The sequence below is a fragment of the Anolis sagrei genome, chromosome 1 (assembly GCF_037176765.1).
Source record: "Anolis sagrei isolate rAnoSag1 chromosome 1, rAnoSag1.mat, whole genome shotgun sequence".
NCBI classification, from domain to species: Eukaryota; Metazoa; Chordata; class Lepidosauria; order Squamata; family Dactyloidae; genus Anolis; species Anolis sagrei.
Window position 1 is genome coordinate 215,145,317 of NC_090021.1, and position 18,297 is coordinate 215,163,613.

The 18,297-nt window shown below is 38.7% G+C and overlaps 1 protein-coding gene across 4 annotated transcripts in view; it reads left to right on the forward strand.

The window, feature by feature from the left end:
* NCKAP5 (NCK associated protein 5) overlaps nt 1-18,297 on the forward strand; it is a 797,184-nt gene that overhangs the window by 539,112 nt on the left and 239,775 nt on the right. For all 4 annotated transcript variants that reach the window (XM_060775780.2, XM_060775773.2, XM_060775800.2 and 1 more), the window contains one exon: nt 762-911. In XM_060775780.2, coding sequence (XP_060631763.2) covers nt 762-911 — 150 coding nt within the window. The remainder of the gene's footprint in view (nt 1-761; nt 912-18,297) is intronic.

Below are 18,297 nucleotides of genomic sequence, written 5' to 3' on the forward strand. Positions count from 1 at the left end.
GGGAGGAAGTGTGAGATGTAGGTACCATGTCATGCTACAAGTATCAAACAGATCACTTGGTGTTGTAGGTAGGCTGAGACTTCAGAGGTCCCAGTTCTAGTCCCACTGCACCATGGCATTGCCTTTGGGTGATCTTCAACCAGTCACTGTCTCTCAGCCTGACTTATGTCACAGGATCGCTGTCAGGATAGGATGGAAGGTCACCTTGAGCTTTTTGAAGGAAAGGCAGGGTATGCAATAAGCAATAATAGTAACACTATAGAAGGGGAACATCTGTACTCATGCTCACAAAAGAGCAACAGACAGGGATTATTTATTTTTATCCTGCCTTTCTCCCAATATAGGAACTCAAAATGAGATTTAAAAACAATACATGCATACCCCACTGCTGGTCTTAAGATACACTTAACCCTTCATATCCACTGATTCTGCACCAATGCATTCTACCATCTACAGCATGAAAAGACTTTTGGAAAACATTCCTAAAGCAACCTTTACTTCCCCTTTTTATATAAAGAACACCATTTTCCTTCACCATTATACATAATGGGAATTGAGCATTTACAGAGTTTTGCATCCATGAGCATGTGGGGTGTGCATATCCTTGAATCAAATGCCAGCCAATACCAAGGCCCCTATATATATGTAGCAGGATGTTTCCACCTATATATGAGATGCTACACATTTCAAGGTTTTCAGTGTTTATCTATAATTTATGTGTATAATTAGAACACTGATGAAAAATATATTAACCATTTTAGGAAACATTAACACAAGAAGGCAAGAGGTGCAAAACAGGTGTGGAAGACATTTGCATGCCAGTAGATAAAGATTCAAGCAAGGAAAACAGCAGCACTGAAGAGGAAAAAGAGAAAATGAAATTACTGTTGGAACGGCTGAAGGCTTTGGAGGTAAGATAAAAAGAGAGCTTCTTGCATAAGAGGTCTCCAACTTTTATTGGTACAGAATTGTGGTGCAATATAAATCTTATCTTTCTCAGTTCACCTAAGCTTGTGTTACAATGTATTTTTTGATCATGATTCATTAAACCAGGATGAGTGAAATGCTTCGTCTTGGAACTGCTGAAATGATCTTCCTCTAATGTCAAGGATCATATATCCTTAAAAAGAAACTTCATAAATAAATGTAACTTCTTTCAAGCTTGAGGCTAGCTCAAACCCACAGAGGCTTTAATACAGATTTTTTTTCTTTATGATACAGTTTCAGGTGCACATTTGGGGCACAATGCAGTATAATAGATCTCCATTGTTCTGTCCATAACTTCTTTCATGCTAAAGCAGAGAATCTGGGCCTAGAAAACTTCAGATATATCTAGGTCTGAGTATTATCCTGCTTGATTGCAGTGTAACTTACTAGTACTGCTAAAAAAGTAATGCTAGCAGTAACAATAACTCCAAGTCTATTTGTGATTCTTCATGGAAAGCTGTTGCACCTTCTCCCATGACTCAAAACAATGCTTCTACATCAGCAGTATTCCAGGAATTTAGTTTGCAAAGGTGCAGTTGTCCGCAGGGCTGTATTATGCCATGGATTGCTCTACCTACTAAGTGATAGTTGGTTTACCATGACCTGAATAGAAACCACCAAATTTGACAAATCCTCCTGATTCTAAATTAATTTTCAGTTCAGAGCATATAATCCTGAGTCTTCCAGAACATAGTGCAAGATAAATGTAGAAATGAACTGTTAGGAGCAGCTATGGTGCTATAAAGTTTAATATTTATCTAATTAGAAAATGTGCAATAAGTCCAATAACTTCACGTCTGATTCCCCTCCCACCACTACCCACCCAAATTAAAGGTGGTAGTGTAAAGGCTGATGAAAGGGACAGAGAAAATATATTTGGTATATTCAAACATTCTCAATAATGGACATTTAGAATTACACCACAGGATCTTGAGCATGGTTTGCATCAGTGTCAAGGAAGCTATTAAGTTCCTTCAGAAAACGAAACCTTATCTTTTGCCTGATTTTACAGCAGCTACACATGGGGTTGACATTTCCATAGCAATATCAGTCATGATCCCCAGATTCCTTGGACATTTGCTACCAACTCACATCCCACCAGTGAATATATGTCATTTTTGCCCCAACATCATACTTTATTCTTTTTTAAAAAATGAATTCCCGTTTTTATTTTGAATCCTAGTGTCTATTTTTGGAGATATCCCTTTGAAACTCTGTAATATGCTTTCATTTCATCAAGCCATTTGTGATTTTAGTATTTACAGTCCACCCTCCATATCCATGGGTTCTGCATCTTTAGATTTCACCAATCACAGCTCGAAATCCTACCCCCCAACCCCCCCCCCCCAAAAGCAAACCTTGGTTTTGACATTTTATATAAGGGGCACCATTTTACTATGCCATTGTATATAATGGTGTGTGAGCAGCCATGGGTTTTGGTATCCACAGGAATCCTGTAACCAACCCACAGTGAATACCAAGTATTTTGTTTTATAACCTGTATTGTGTATTTTCCTCCTCTTCCCTAAGCAATTGTTTATATTGGATTGAATATTGCATGCAGACCATTCTTTCAGATATGCTTTCTAGCATACTTCTATTTACTTTGGTATGCTTCACCCCCATAGGCATTTCAAGTCTTTGTTTCCTTTCTGGTGATAGAAAGTTGTTTAATGAACTAAGAGGTTTTGTCAATTATTGCCAATTGTCTTGAACAGGAGGAACTAATCTCACAGCATTATGATAGGTAAACCTGGTTGTGGAAGGTCACCAAATAGGATTTCTTTATTGATTCCATTTTGTGCTACAGCTTGTAAGAAAAAAATTGAGTGTGCCAATACAGGTACAGAATTTATCTGTACAAGCGGTCTAAGTAGTAATCCATGAAGAAAAATGAACTACAGGCTAACCTTAAGAGTCCCAAAAGATAATTAAAATAAAGTGTTGCTAATTGTATGTTGGTTTAATGTTATATATTCATACCCTTGTGTATTTGTGCTTTAGAGATATAAATTTTTATGTCATTTGCTGGAAGCTCTGGAGGTTATTAATCAAGAGACATACATTTATTAGTTGTGCAATTAGTGAATTTAAGCCTTTGGTGTTCAGAGAATAATTTATCTTTGTATTTCATTAGTGAATTTTGGGGGAAAAAAACTTATCCATTCATTATTCTAGTCTGGGTGTTATGTTTTCAGTATCCTGTTTGTCAGAAGCTCCCAGGTACAAAATATGTAGCCAGTGCCGAATTTACCATTGTGTTTTGTTGTGCTCAAGCACAGGGCCCAGTTGGTCAGGGGGACCCATATTCCTCCTCAACATTTTTTAAAATGGATTTTGCTTATATGGTGCAATTCTAAATTTGCAGGTGTTCTATTTCAGAATGATTCCAGACATAATGATAGAGTTGATAATCTATATGTGCAGCTTATCCACCTATATAAAAAGTTCCATTTTGCGTGTCTACATCTATCTCTCCCTACATACTAGCCTAGCTTAAATTAAAAATATATCATATAGGAATGAGTAAATGTTATTCTTCAGTGCCACACTGTATTAGAATATAAAATTTCACAATTCTTTTCCTAAGATCAGCTGGCCCTGTTCTTACTTATTTCAAGGTTGTTGTTGTTGTTGTGTGGCTTCAAAATGACTTCCAGCTTATGGTGCCCCTATCCTAGGGGGTTTGGTGGGTTTTTTTTTTTTATTCAGAGAAGGTTTCTCATTGTCAACTGAGGCTAAGAGTGTGACTTGCCTAAGGTCCTCCAGTAGTTTTCCATGCAGGAAGGGGAAAAAAAACATGGATTCCTTTTTCTTCTCTAGCCATTTGCTGAATCTCATGCAGTTTCTTTTCTTTTCAACCTACTATGGATTATTTGAACAATCAAATAAGAATGGATGTGATCAAGCTGTTAGCATAAACTGAAGTTGCAGACCTGGAAATGTGTTCACGCATGAACATTTTTGTGCTGCTGCGTATTATATTTAGTACTTTATTCATTCAGTTTCTCTGCCAGCATTCTGGAAGAAATCAGAAAGAGAAAGGACATGGGGCATTTTAGCAATTTTTTCCACATACTGCACAGTGTGCCTAAATGATCTGAAAGGATTTTGATCTGAATGGATTTTGTGAAGGTGTTGTTGCATATTTTTGTGCACTTGTGGTATCTCTGTATAACCTTCACACCAAGCTTTTAAAAATGTGCAGAGGGCTTGAGGGGTGGGCTTTGGTACTGGTGGGAATGTCCATGTGGTTTATGTGCCGGAATTGGCTGTTCCTTGATTTACTGGGAGTAGTATGCTTTACTTTGTGGCTCTGGAGCTGTTGAACAGACCCTCTCAAAATAACAATGGTAGTGGAAATTTGTCACTGCCTTCCTCTTGCACTGTGAGAGTGTTGTATGTCATCATGTTCAACCTGTGATTGTGTCTGATGTTCATTTCGATGTTTATGATGGGAATTATGTTCATGTTGATGTTCATGATGGGAATGTGGATGGTGTTCCTGATGATGGGCCTGGGGATGATGGTTTGCTTGGGCCTGAGTTAAGTTCAGAAGAGAGCCTGAGCTGTTTCAGGAGGATTCACAAGGCCATGGTCCTGGGGGAAAACATTCATTGCTTTTCTCAGAGTAATTGTCTGAAAATGATGCTGAGATTGATTTGCTAGGTGTAATGAGGAAGAAGATGGTGAAACCTTGGATGGAAAGCAAAGTTTTAGTAAACAGAGGCAGAACTTTCAGAGATTGAGGCGATCACTTCATCTCCAGCAAAAGAAAGATAACAAACAGTTACAAGCTGGGTAGATGCAGGAAATGCCATGGATGTAGCATACCTGGATTTCAGTAAGGCCTTCGACAAGGTCCCTCATGACCTTCTGGCAAACAAACTAGTCCAATGTGGGTTAGGCAAAACTACATTGAGGTGTATCTGTAATTGGTTAAATGGACAAACCCAGAGGGTGCTCACCAATGCTTCCTCTTCATCCTGGAAAGAAGTGACGAGCGGAGTGCCGCAGGGTTCTGTCCTGGGCCCGGTCCTTTTCAACATCTTTATTAATGACTTGGATGGAGGGTTAGAAGGCATGATCATCAAGTTTGCAGACAACACCAAATTGGGAGGGATAGCCAAAACTCCAGAGGACAGGAGCAGAATTCAAAACAATCTTGACAGATTAGAGAGATGGGCCAAAACTAACAAAATGAAGTTCAACAGGGACAAATACAAGATACTCCACTTAGGCAGAAAAAAACGAAATGCAAAGATACAGAATGGAGGATGATGCCTGGCTCGAGAGCAGTACATGTGAAAAAGATCTTGGAGTCCTCGTGGACAGCAAGTTAAACAATGTTATGTGGTGGCAAAAAAAGCCAATGGGATTTTGGCCTGCATCAATAGGAGCATAGTGTCTAGATCTAGGGAAGTAATGCTACCCCTCTATTCTGCTTTGGTTAGACCACACCTGGAATATTGTGTCCAATTCTGGGCACCACAATTCAAGAGAGATATTGACAAGCTGGAATGTGTCCAGAGGAGGGTGACTAAAATGATCAAGGGTCTGGAGAACAAGCCCTATGAGGAGCGGCTTAAGGAGCTGGGCATATTTAGCCTGCAGAAGAGAAGGATGAGAGGAGATATGATAGCCATGTATAAATATGTGAGAGGAAGCCACAGGGAGGAGGGAGCAAGCTTGTTTTCTGCTTCCCTGGAGACTAGGACACGGAACAATGGCTTCAAACTACAAGAAAGGAGATTCCATCTGAACATGAGGAAGAACTTCCTTACTGTGAGAGCTGTTCAACAGTGGAACTCTCTGCCCTGGAGTGTGGTGGAGGCTCCTTCTTTGGAAGCTTTTAAACAGAGGCTGGATGGCTATCTGTCAGGGGTGCTTTGAATGCAATATTCCTGCTTCTTGGCAGGAGGTTGGACTGGATGGTCCATGAGGTCTATTCCAACTCTCTGATTCTCTGATTCTATCTAGTGGAAAAGACAAGAAAAATGCTTTCCTTTCAGTTGTGGGTTCTGTAAAAGGTTTATAATGATTCATGGGAGTGAATTGCCTCAATCGAGGCAACATTGTTATTTTATCACGGTCTTGATTTCAAGTGCTCTGAGTTTTGTGTACCAAGTTTTTGCCAAGTCTTAGTTTTTCCTATGGGATTTTCTTGCTGTTTTGTTTCATGGTTTTAAGTGCCCTGTTTCATGGATTTCTATGTACCCCTGGATCTTGTTTCCCTTTAAAGCTTATGGACTATTTTGGATTTTTACTGTTTTGCAAATTTTTTTACTGTTTTGCCTACAAATATTCTACAATAAAGTGCTTGCTGATTTTACCAAACTGGTGTGGTGTTTAAGGTCAGATGTTTTCCTGCTCTGTATGAGAGAGAGTATGACTTGCCCAGTAGTTTTCCATGTCTGTATGGGGAAACCTTGGTATCTTGGAAAATTAGCCCAACCTCTACAGCATAATTGACTCTCTTTCAATGAATTGGTGAGTTAAGTTGAGTCTTACGTGCATTTCATTGATAAGTCCTACAGTAATCTAATGGGACTGAACAACAATCTCTTTGATTTTGTGTATTTGAGCAACAGATTAATATTACATTTTTATTATAAAGCTTGTACCAGCCAGAGCAGAGATATTAAATTTGCTGCAGGATAGAAACAAATAAACAAAAATACCTCACTAAATTCTTGTCTTTCTTAAATATAGGTTGTCCCCTGGCTCCACCCAAAATATACACACCCTTTGCAGCTCACAACATGTGTTTCTGTGCTTTTGTGAATTTCATTTGAGAAGGAAATCTCAACATGTGAAGAGCACTTGACAATTGTGCAAAAATTCTATAGGCTCAAGGAGGGAAAACACTGAAATTATTCATTCTGGCGTATGTAAGAGCAAAGGTATTCGTTTCCTACCTTCAATCCTCAAGGAAGGCAAAAGTCCTGGTGTTCCATATCCATTCAGCCCCCCATATCTACAGATTTTGCACTCACAGATTCTGATATCAATTACTTGGAAATATATTTTCAGAATGGAAACTTTGGTTTTGCCCTTTTATATAAGGGGCACCATTTTACACCACTCTCCATAATAGGACTTGAACATCCACAGATCCACATCCTGTTTTTTAAATTTTTTTATTTACTATATTTATATAACATCTTTCTCACCCCAGGGGGGACTCAAGGAGGTTTACAACATACTAATGGCAAAAATTCAATGCCTACATATATGTAGACAGAAAAAAATCATAATAACCAAACACTAACGTAGAACTATAAATTAAAATCATTAAAACCATTAAACATGAGACATAAACAACATTTAAGCATTAAAAACATTCACTGTGGTCATTCCGATTATCATTGCACATCTTTCCTAAATATGTGTTTTATATATTTAATATTTAAATTTGAACACCAAGATGACCCCATTTCACATTAATGTTGTTGTATAGCTGATCTGTTAGCTTTATTCTACACTTTGAGAGAGCAAAAGAGATAAATGATGTTTGATAATGTTTACTGCCTTTTCTACAGTATCCTCAAGGAGCCAGTGGCTTTAAAGGCTTCTAGGAACTGTTGATCAAAAAGTAACTTTTATAAACTCTGCATCTTTTATAAACTCTGAGTTTACCTTATACTGTGTGTTCCTTGAGCCTGGTTCTGTTGACATTGACTGGCACTGTTCCTTCAGGTTTCAGGCAGGATTGTTTCCTAGCTCTGCCTGGAAATGCCATGCATTGAATCTAAGATATTTTGTGTGCAAAGCATACACTCTTAATATTGACTTACAGTCAACACATATAATGCTACTTTGGGGTCAGAAGAACAAAGCTACCGTTATGCTTTTTTAAAACAAGAATTTTAATGGTCTATTTTAAAGGTTATCATCCTTTTTTTTCAATTTTTTATGATCATTCAGCATAGATGAAAATAAAATCAGCACATCCTCATATGCCCTCGGCAACTCACTCAGTCAACATTCCTTCTATTCTTTATCTTTCTCCACCAATTCTGTCTCTTTCTTAGTAACTGATAGTACCATGCATTTGTAATCAAAGGAATGAGATTACAATTAACAGACCAATTCATACACACATATGCCTCAGTGGCTGGAGTTCTTGCGGAATTATGATCCTGTGAATATCACAAGACCCTTGTGCCATGAGCATACAATACTTAAGAAATCCTATTTCATTTTCTTCTATATCTACAATGGAAAATGATACATTTCCTACAAAATAATACTTCTGATAAACATAAAACATTTTATGAAGGAAATGTCCGCCAAAAGACCTGAGTGTATCAGGCAGATTATAGGGGCAATAGGTTTCTCGCAAGTAACCTCAGCAATGTAGTGCTTAAAAAAGTAACATCCAACACTTTATACCTTGTTTGGAAACTAATAGGCAACCAGTGGAGCGGTTTTAATATTGGTGTAATATGATAAATCCTAGATGTATAAATGACCAATTTATCTGTCATATTTTGAGCTAGTTGACTTGTTTTAATATTTTAATTACTTTTAATATTTTAATTAATTAAAAAATTTAATGGATATCTATAATTTTGTTGTTTATCTAATGTTGATCTGTTTTGTACTGTCATTGTTTGTTGCTTTTGGCATCTAATGGTTGCTGGTTGTAAGCTGCCCTGAGTCTCCCCTGGGGGTTGAGGACGGGATCCCTCCTCCTCCCTCTCATTGGTGCCATTTTGCCAGCAGGTGCAGTGGTGCTTTCTCCATCATACAGGGAAAGCATCGGCTGTATAGTGAAGAACCAGCACAATATGGGAAGCCTCCCGTGTTGTGGGGTAAGCATCTGGTGATGCTTCTATCCCATTGGGGGTGGAGCCACAGGCCACATTGTCTGATGTCTGCTGTGAGGTTCCATCCCCAAAGAAGACTCTAAGTATCCTAGAATGCTTATTTTGAGCAATGTGATGAGGTCCTTAGAGCTTACTAATGTCTTTGTTCCCCATCTTCAGATTTTCCAGTGAAAAGACAAGAGGAAAGGCTCTTTGGGGCACTGTATTGCACTCCAGGACAGGAAAAGCCCTCTGACTTTAAAACACACCACACGTTGAGAGAAGAAACAAATCATTTTTTATTGAAGCTTAATAAAATAGCCAGTAGAAAGAAATGCTTGTAAGAAAATAGGAAAGTTCCAAAAAGCAAAAGGTCAGTAAAATCAGTAACTCAAAGCAATGTCCATAAAAGATATAAGAGCAATCCAACCAGTATATATCCAATAGGAATCAACAGGATGCAAAGACAATCCAAATGCTGCTGGTCAACACCAAAAGGCTAGAAGCATCCACAGAAACAAGACCCCTTAAACAGGATTTTCATGGCACATGAACTTGATTTCCAAACGATGCCTGATCTAACAGGTTTTCCCTTGAAGCAAACCTTATATCCCAAAACCCAGAAACTGGTTTTGTTTTCCCCCTCCTTTGGCTCTTATCTGACAAAACCTTTCGGAACAACGTAAAACTTGAGTTCGATGTCGGTTCTGGCTAAACTCCAGCCACCTGTTTTTCAACTCCCTTTCTGGCTGCTCACTAAAATTTCCAGGTGTCAGATTGTTTTCCAAACCCAAATATTGAGAGCTCACAGAGAGAGGGAGTAAACCACCATGCCTATGCCCAGCAGGAATATTCTCATGAGAAACTGCCCTTTGCACTGGGGCCTCTCTGTCATAGCATGAAAATCATTGACCAAACCATTTCCATCTTGCACTTCAGCCTCAGCACCATCCTTTCCTGCTGAGGCAGGAAATTGTTGGAAATAAAGGAGAAGGCTTTTAGGATTGTTAAGACTGAAATAACAGAAAAGCAGGCAGCTCCTTAAAGTCCCACAACAAGATATCCAAAGTTGAAAGGAATAGGATGGGGGAAACAAGACCCCTATGAACCCTATTTGTAGGCCCTACACTTCAAGAAGTTTGAAAGTCAGGCTCCTTCCTTTTTGCTCCCAGCCTAATGATATAAATTCTCAGTAGCATATGGATTATTTGCCACATGTGATCTTGTTTGAGATAAAGAATGGTTGATAAATTACATGATATGATAGCTTGATGTCAGTTTAACTTTGGCACACAAGAGATGTAAATATTTTTAGTGAAAACAGTGAAAAATGAATAATAATCACCACACTGAAAAAAGAAAACAACTTTTACTAGTTTATATGTGGACACGCTTGGCTATATGGGAAATGTGGAAGTACAGTTTATGCAATTTCCATTGCAAAGGATAATAGAAAAAGTAAGTCATACACAAGTGACCGAAGGCTGTTCTCAAAATGGCTTTCACTGGCCGAAATTGCAAACCAGTATAAATGTATAATCTTCAAAGTTTCCAATGAAAAACCTAATTTGATGTGTGAAAATCTCATTGCTTGTGGCTGTTTTGGAGTTAGCAAAAGTTTGCTGAACTATTCTTGACCTATATTTTCCAACAAACTCCCAATACCTTTTCTGATATTCTAACACCATAGCTTGCTGTCTTATGTGCAAATAATTATGGCACGCCATGCTTTGTTATAATAAATTCAACTTTTGCTTATATGCCCAGAAATTCAGGTGGATGTTTATAAAATTCTTTGTAATCATCTTCAGATATCCAAGTGAAATGGCCCTATTGATTCACTTTTAGAAGTAAGTTATTTGTTGACCTGCACCGAGACTAAAACGCACTGATAATGATGATTACTATCTGTAGCTGAGCCAATAATGTTATAGAGAAATTACTCTCAGTTTGATTCTTTAAATAGTCATTTTAAACAATACAGTTTTGGGCAGAGGAAAATGAACTTCATCCAATGCATAATGTGAATTGAAGAAAATAATTATCTGCCTCTTTTAATGTTTTTAATTAGGGAACATTTCCCTTTGTATGCTAAATTCACAAAGCCTTTTTGCCTGATGATTTCTAAGAGAATGGTGTTTATAGGTGGAATATAAGTGGTACAATGAATCCACTCCAGGTTTTAGCCACATTTTAAAAGAAATCCAAGATGCTGAATCCAATCTGAAAGCAGAGTCAGAATCTTGAATAGTTCCTTTAAAGCACAAGTTTTAAGGCCCATGGGCCAAATCCTTGTCAGTTTATGCAGCCCTTCAAAGGCTGGACCACAACACCTGCATTCCTCATCATGAGACTTCGTGACTAGAACTGATGGGAATTGTGATACTGTAACATCTAGAAGATCACTGTTTGTTATGTTGAGTCAGGATAGTGGGGTTTGAATTTAGATTAAAGGACTTTGATATGTCCTTTAACCTTTCCCCAACCTCAGAGCCACAAGTGCTGGTGGGCTGCAATTCCCATTGTCCCCATATAGCATCCATGGATTCAATAGCTCTTTAAAGGCAACCATTAGGCTCATGTGGCCCTTGATAAAAATGAGTTTGACACCCCTGAGTTTGTACTGAAACCTAGAGATTCACTGTCCCAGTGATATAGAAGCCACCAGCTAACTAAGCTTATAATAGGTATTGCATCAAGTTGAAGTTGGAGTGTAATTGTACAGAATCTTTCCCATTTTCTCAGCTGGACCTGTAGCCATTGTCCACTTGCTATAATTATTCTGATTCATAGAAATCCCCTTTCACCTTAGTCTATGTTCTATTCATCTTACTAGATTTTTTTAACTGCTCAGCTGCCCTAGGTCAGCCTACTTAATCCTAATTATCTGATCCCTTTGCTCTTAATTCTCTTAATTCTTCTTCTCCCCAGGAGATTTTTAGCAGTGGCAATTTGAGCTGTCTGGAGAAATGTCCACTGCAATAATGAGAGTGGAGTCACTCATTCCATTGCTATCCAGATTCTGATAATTAGGTATTAATTCTAGCTATTACAGTTTTTTTTCAAAGAGAGGGAGGCCGGGAAAGGGTGGGGGGAGAGAGAAAATAAGCGAAAATGACTTCTCTCTCTCTTCAAAATCCAGTATTCTTATCTTGCAACAATTTAAACAAATTATTTCTTACAGGTTAAACTTAGCATATTAAAGGATAAACTATTTAAGATGCGCTTGCATGCCTTCAAGACATTTCTGACTTATGGCAACCTTGATGTGAACCTTGAATACACACTACAACAATATCCTCCCACACAAGTATGTGGGTTTTTTGTCCAGTGCCACCCAATTTTATTTCTGTTATGAAAGACATCTTGGTAATTAGATGCTCATACTTTCTGACTGCTTCCCAGAAGTGAGAGGCATGTGGTTAGATGTATAACAAAGCAAATGCTGAAAAAGATGCCTAGGTTGATCCACGTCTCGGTTGTCGTAGAGGTGGAATTGACAGGATGTTCAAGACACTCTCAAATGGGATTTTTCACTTTTTTGTTTTTAAAGTCTTTGTTGACAATTCTTCAGGCTCAGTGTCATCGGTGTAGCAAACAGTGGCTTCAGCAAGTGTGAGAAACATGTGCATGTTGTTGCTGTACTTTGCAGCTTTTACATGTGAGGCCAGGGGTGCCTCCACACTGTCAAATTAATGCAATTTGATACTGCTTTAACTACCATGGCTCTAAGCTATGCCATCATAGGAATTGTGGTTTTACAAGGTCTTTAGCCCTCTCTGCCAAAGAGGCGAATTGGAAGGCACTGAACAGATTGAACTCTGACACCACAAGATGCAGCTAACCTTAAGAAATGAGGCTACAAAAAGGAGTCCACGACATGTGAGTGGGGAGAACAGCAAACCACAGAACACCTACACAATGCAACCTGAGCCCTGCCACATGCGCAATGGAGGACCTTCTCACAGCGACACCAGAGGCACTCCAAGTGGTCAGCTATGGTCAAAAGACATTTAATATAATGCCAAGTTTTTAAACTTTGTGCTTTTTAAATACATTACAATTATACCCTTGGTTCCCTTCTGATATGATAAATAAATAATGCCAAAAGGGGCTGGTTTCTCACTAAACTACAAATCCCATGATTCCATAGCACTGAAATAAGTCAGTTAAAGTGGTGTCAAACTTCATTAATTCTACAGTATAGATGCACTCCTGGTGACATGAAGTGAAGAGCGGAGAGCAGAAACACACACACATCTTCCACAGAGATTTCATGAATATAAAACACCTAAGAGTTCTATATATCTTTAGAGTAACACTATTTTGGGAGAAGTTATTAATAAATGTATAATTACAACTGAGATCTTATGCTTAATTTCTTGAACAGCAGTCTCTCCTATGGTACAGGGGAATTACTTGCCCAAGTTAAGTTTTAAATTAAAGTTGATTAAAGTTGATCCATTCTTGAGATATAAGGTACAAATTAAAGAATTAATGAGCTTCAGAAAATGCTAGATAATACCACAATTCATGTCAAACTTAGATATCTAAGTCTTATATTTTTATATTAATCAGTTAATAAATATTAGTAATATGCCTTTTATGCAATGTCAGATCTTTGTCCCCAGGGTTTTTTTTTTTGGTTTTTTTTTTTTACAGTTAATAGATTATTTCTTAATATATTAAACATTTGCCAGATTAGGCCAAACCTTTCTCGTTCCTATTACAATGATTTGGCCCTTTATAGAGATGACAAAGGTTTTCTTTGTTTTACTATTTTCACTATTGGCAATATGCTTTGGTTGTAGTTTTAGGTCCATGGGTGCATACTATTTCTTGTTCGCATGTATTCAACTGCTGATCACATCCATTGAATTTTTAGTGATACTACTGTAAATACCCTAAAGGCACCATATTCTGTCTGATCTTGGAAGCTAAGCAGGGTTTGCCTTGCTTGATACATAGAGGGGAGACTGCCAACAAAAACCAGTTGCTGTAGGCTATATTTCAAAGGAAGGAATTGACAAATCCACCTCTGAGTTTTCCGTGCCTAAGCAAACCCTGTGAAATTCATAGCATCACTGTACGTTGATGGTGACTTAAAGGTGCATGCACATTGCACCTGCCAATGCATTAAAAACCCCAAAGAAGATCAATTATTATTTTAATATATATATATATTGATAACAATAGAAGGGCCAGCCAGTTGACCAAAAAGTGTGCACATAGATGTACAGAGAGAGAGGAGAAGAATAATAATCTGAGTTTCCCTGAAACAGCTTGACATAATTGTGTAAAGTCTCTCATTTTTGGTAGAGAACTCTTGACCTTCCTCAGCAGTATTTTCATAGCCTCATAGCAAAATAATAAACCAGCTCTCCGGATTTCTTTTATAACTTTTTTTCCTTCGTGCAGTTAATTAGTGTTTTTGAAAGAGTTTCAAATTGTTTGTCCAAAATCATATAAACATTTATAAAACACAATGTCTAGGTGTCAGTGAATCTTGGCTAATATAGTCTACATCAGGTTAGACCACCCAGAGATGACAGAAGAATACTTTCCCTTTGGCACATACTTGAACTGTCAGCTAGATGAAATGCTAATCTCATTCTCTAGTGAACTCTTGTTGAGTTATATCTTTTGAAAATGTATAAGCCTCATCCTGTGATTAAGTGGTTACAAGACTTCTAAAATTATCACTACTTTTTGAAGTTTCCTAAATGATATAATGTCAAAAATAATGCCCTTTTTGTTAAGGGATTTTCTGTTGGAGCAAAAAAAAAACTCCATAACTTCAAATCTAAAGTAAGTGGGAGCATATTTTGTTGGTATCAAAACAATATACAGCCGCCTTCTGTTATGTTTATCAGTCAATTTAGGAGTGCTGATTATTTTTTTATAAGCCATATATTCCATGGTGGGAACCCCAGTCTGTGGTCTAGGTATAGCAATAGGATCATTTCATCTAGCCAGTGGCCACCAATCCTTGTTTTTACCTGCACCAATTAAAGGTATTATTTTAAAGTTTTTATTGATCCCAGTAGACTATTTGAATACACACACACACACACACACACACTTTCTATATCATGTGGTGTATTATTTATTTATTTACAGCATTAATATTCTGCCCTTCTCACCCCGAAGGGGACTCAGGGCAGATCACAGAACACATACACAGCAATGCCATTAAACAGACAGGACAGGCAATAAATAGAGGTGTATGTCGGCATTTTCCCAACTTCAGCGTCCTGGAGTTTGTGCTTGATTCTGGCCACAGGGAGGTGCTGTCGCTCCATCCTCTATGATGAAGAGCTCTTGATCACAGGCTTCCTCCTTTCTTTGACTGCCGATATTTTCTGGTATTTCCTTTTTATGGTGCCTTAAAATACCTCCCTGCTTAAGCAGTGCCTAATTTCTCTCCTCACAGCTCACAGCTGTTTTTTGAATTGTTTATGTGGACAGTGAGCTGAGCTGAAGGTCAGGTGCTCACCCCAACCTGGGCTTCAAACTGCCAACCTTTCAATTAATAGTGTTGGAGTTCAGCTTGTGATTGTGCCTAATGATCAGGGTACTCTGGATGTTGGGAATGACAATGATGTTTCTAATGATGAGGTTGGGAATGACAACCTCATCCTCAACCTAATGACGAGGTTGCTCTAGGTGCAGAGAATGACAATGGGATTCCTGTTCAAAGTGTCTTTTCTGATGAGAATGTTCCTGATGGTATGGTCCCTGGAAGAGGGCTTGAATTGCTACCAGAGAATTCCCAGGACTTTGAGTCTGAGAAAAGCTTGGCAGCTGACCCAGTTGCAGAAATTAATGAGCCAGTAGATAGAAGGAATATTTTCATTCAGTACAGGCAAACAAACCAATCTCTCAGGTGTTCTACCAGACTGAGAGAGAGATTGATAACAGAGTCAAGGCTGAAACAAAATCCGTTCCTGGCTGCTTGGGACATAGAGTAGATTAGGGGATAAAAGTGCCAAGTACAGAATCTATAGTCGAAGCAAGATTTTAATTGAGTCAAGATGTCTTTCCTGGTCCTTGGAAGCCTTGCCTTAAATAGATCCATGTGTTAAGTGCCTTGTTTGATTTCATGATTCAAGTTTTGGAGTTTTACCTTGGAAGTTTCTGTGTTTTTCATGAACTCTGATGGACTAATTTCCTGGACTATTTGTTTCTGCTTATATTTCTACCTACTTGGATTTACCTATTTTTATGTTTTTTTATTGGTTCTGCTTTTTAATTATCTTCAATAAACTGCTTGCATTTTTACTCAGCTGTGTGGTGTTTACAGTCAGAGGGCTTTCCTGGCCTGGAGTGCAACAGTTAAGAGCTATTGCTGCTGATGATTAACCAGCTGTGATAAAGCCCAGCCTTGCCTTACCTTCTAACTGAAACCCTTTCCATTATGACTGACAACTAGGGCCATAGCCAGAAAAAAAAAATGGGGGGAGGGGTTGAAACTTTTTTTAGCAAATCAATGAAAGTAGTTCCATAATGCAAAATAATTTAAATAGTATAGTTCAATCTATATTTTTATATAGACTTAATTAAATCAATTTTCTACTTTGGTTGCAAAGTTTCAAATATTAAAATAACTGAAAATGACTGTTAATGGGTAATACCACAAGGTATGTTGGAAACATTTGAAAACGGTGTCAATACACTTTGACAGAAATCAGGCTCCATCAATAAACTTCAGTGGACTCAAGAGTGCAAGTCCAGTCAGTCTTTCTTGCCTCATTATGCTTGTTATGTACATTTTCAAACATTTAAGAGTTGAAAATGACCTATATACAGACCCGTAGCAAGGGGGGGGGGGGGTCGGGGTTCAACACCCCCCTGAAATGTTTCAGATTTTTTTAAAAAACCTGGTTTACTCATGAATTTTAACTGGTTAACCAAATCCCCATGCTAAGTCTATGAGATGTAAAAAATCAAGAGTCCCTTCAGAACTGCAAGCACTATCTCAAGCAAATATTAGCAATTTATTCACACTGCCATTACTTGCAGCAATAGCCGATGTAGTTGTTCTGGTACAGCTGTACCAGGAGCTCCAACTTTATTTGCTTTGTATTAAATGTTTGCTTGCAGTCCTAGGTTTCAGGGACTCTGCAGATAGGTGGCTTCTTTGGTTGCAGTCATAGGGCAAGTCATCTGTCCATCATTGTTAAGTTTTGGTTCCGCCCCTTGCTCAGGGCAATTGGGAAGGAAAGGGAGCAATTTTTAGTTAGTCTCAGCAAGGTAAGATTATGTATAGGATGTGTGCAAGCTTCCCCTGTACAAAAGCTTCAACCCTTAAGACCTTCCGGGGGAGAAAGAGTCTCCAAAGAATTTCCAGGAAAACAGCCCTAAAGACCAAAGAACTCCATCTGGAGAACATCTACTGCCTTGCTGGTAGGTCCACTCGGCGTTCGAGATGCAGTTCGACCCGGTAGCGGAGTCCACATCAGTAAGGGTTAGATTACAGTCAGCCTGGGAGAAGTTAAAAAGGGGATTTTCCTTTAAAGAAGAAGTTACTGAAGACAGTTGCCTGTCCTTCGAGGGCAAGATTAGGAATTCACCAGTTGACTAAAAGCTTGGAATCATTTGCTTAACTTTACTGAAGACAAGAGAAGTTTCTGTTTGATTGTTCATTAATAAAAGACTTTGTTGTACTTTTCAAGCCATCTAAAGACTGTTTGTGGTGGAAACCTCTGAGAACTTCTCTTTAGCCCCCCTGGCTTCCTGATGGGCAAAGGTTGCACATCCTGTTCTAAAGACAATTATTTATAGGCCCAGCGCGCGACAGAACAGTAGTGAAGCAACCAAGTTGGGGGGGGGGGATGTTGAATGCCCTCATTAAGGAAGCCAGACTTGGTGGAGGTGGTTGACAAGGGCGGAGCTGCAGGCTATTGAAGGCTGCTCTGCCCCCTGCTGTGCTCTTTGCTTCAGCGTGAGCTAGGAGGCAGGTTTCAACTCCCCCTGTGAAATTTTCAACCCTCCCCCCCAAAAAAATTTCAACCCCTCCCGAAATGTTTTTCTGGCTATGGCCCTGCCTATATATAGATATGGCAATGGGAACCCTACTATCTGGAAAAGGGAAGTGGGGAGCAATAAGGGAAAGGCCTTATTCCCCATTAGGAACCTGCCTCCTACCTCATGCTGAATGAAGCAAAGAGCACAAAAGAGGGACAAAGCAACCTTAAATAACCTACAGCTCCATTCCTGTCAACCACCCCCACAAAGTCTGATCTCCTTCATGAAGGTCTTCAAATCTGTTAGGCTTTGTCTGCTAGTTATGGGTGGACCAACTTGGTCACTTCCACTATATCGGCTGTCACTGCAAGTAATGACAGTATGAATAAATTGTCAAAATTTGCTTGAGATTGTGCTTGCAGTTCTGGGGCGGTGGGGGGGGGGCTTGTTTAATCTTTGCATCTCATAAACTTAGCACGGGGATTTGGTAAACCAGTTAAAATTCATGAGGAAACCAGGTTTTTTTTTTACC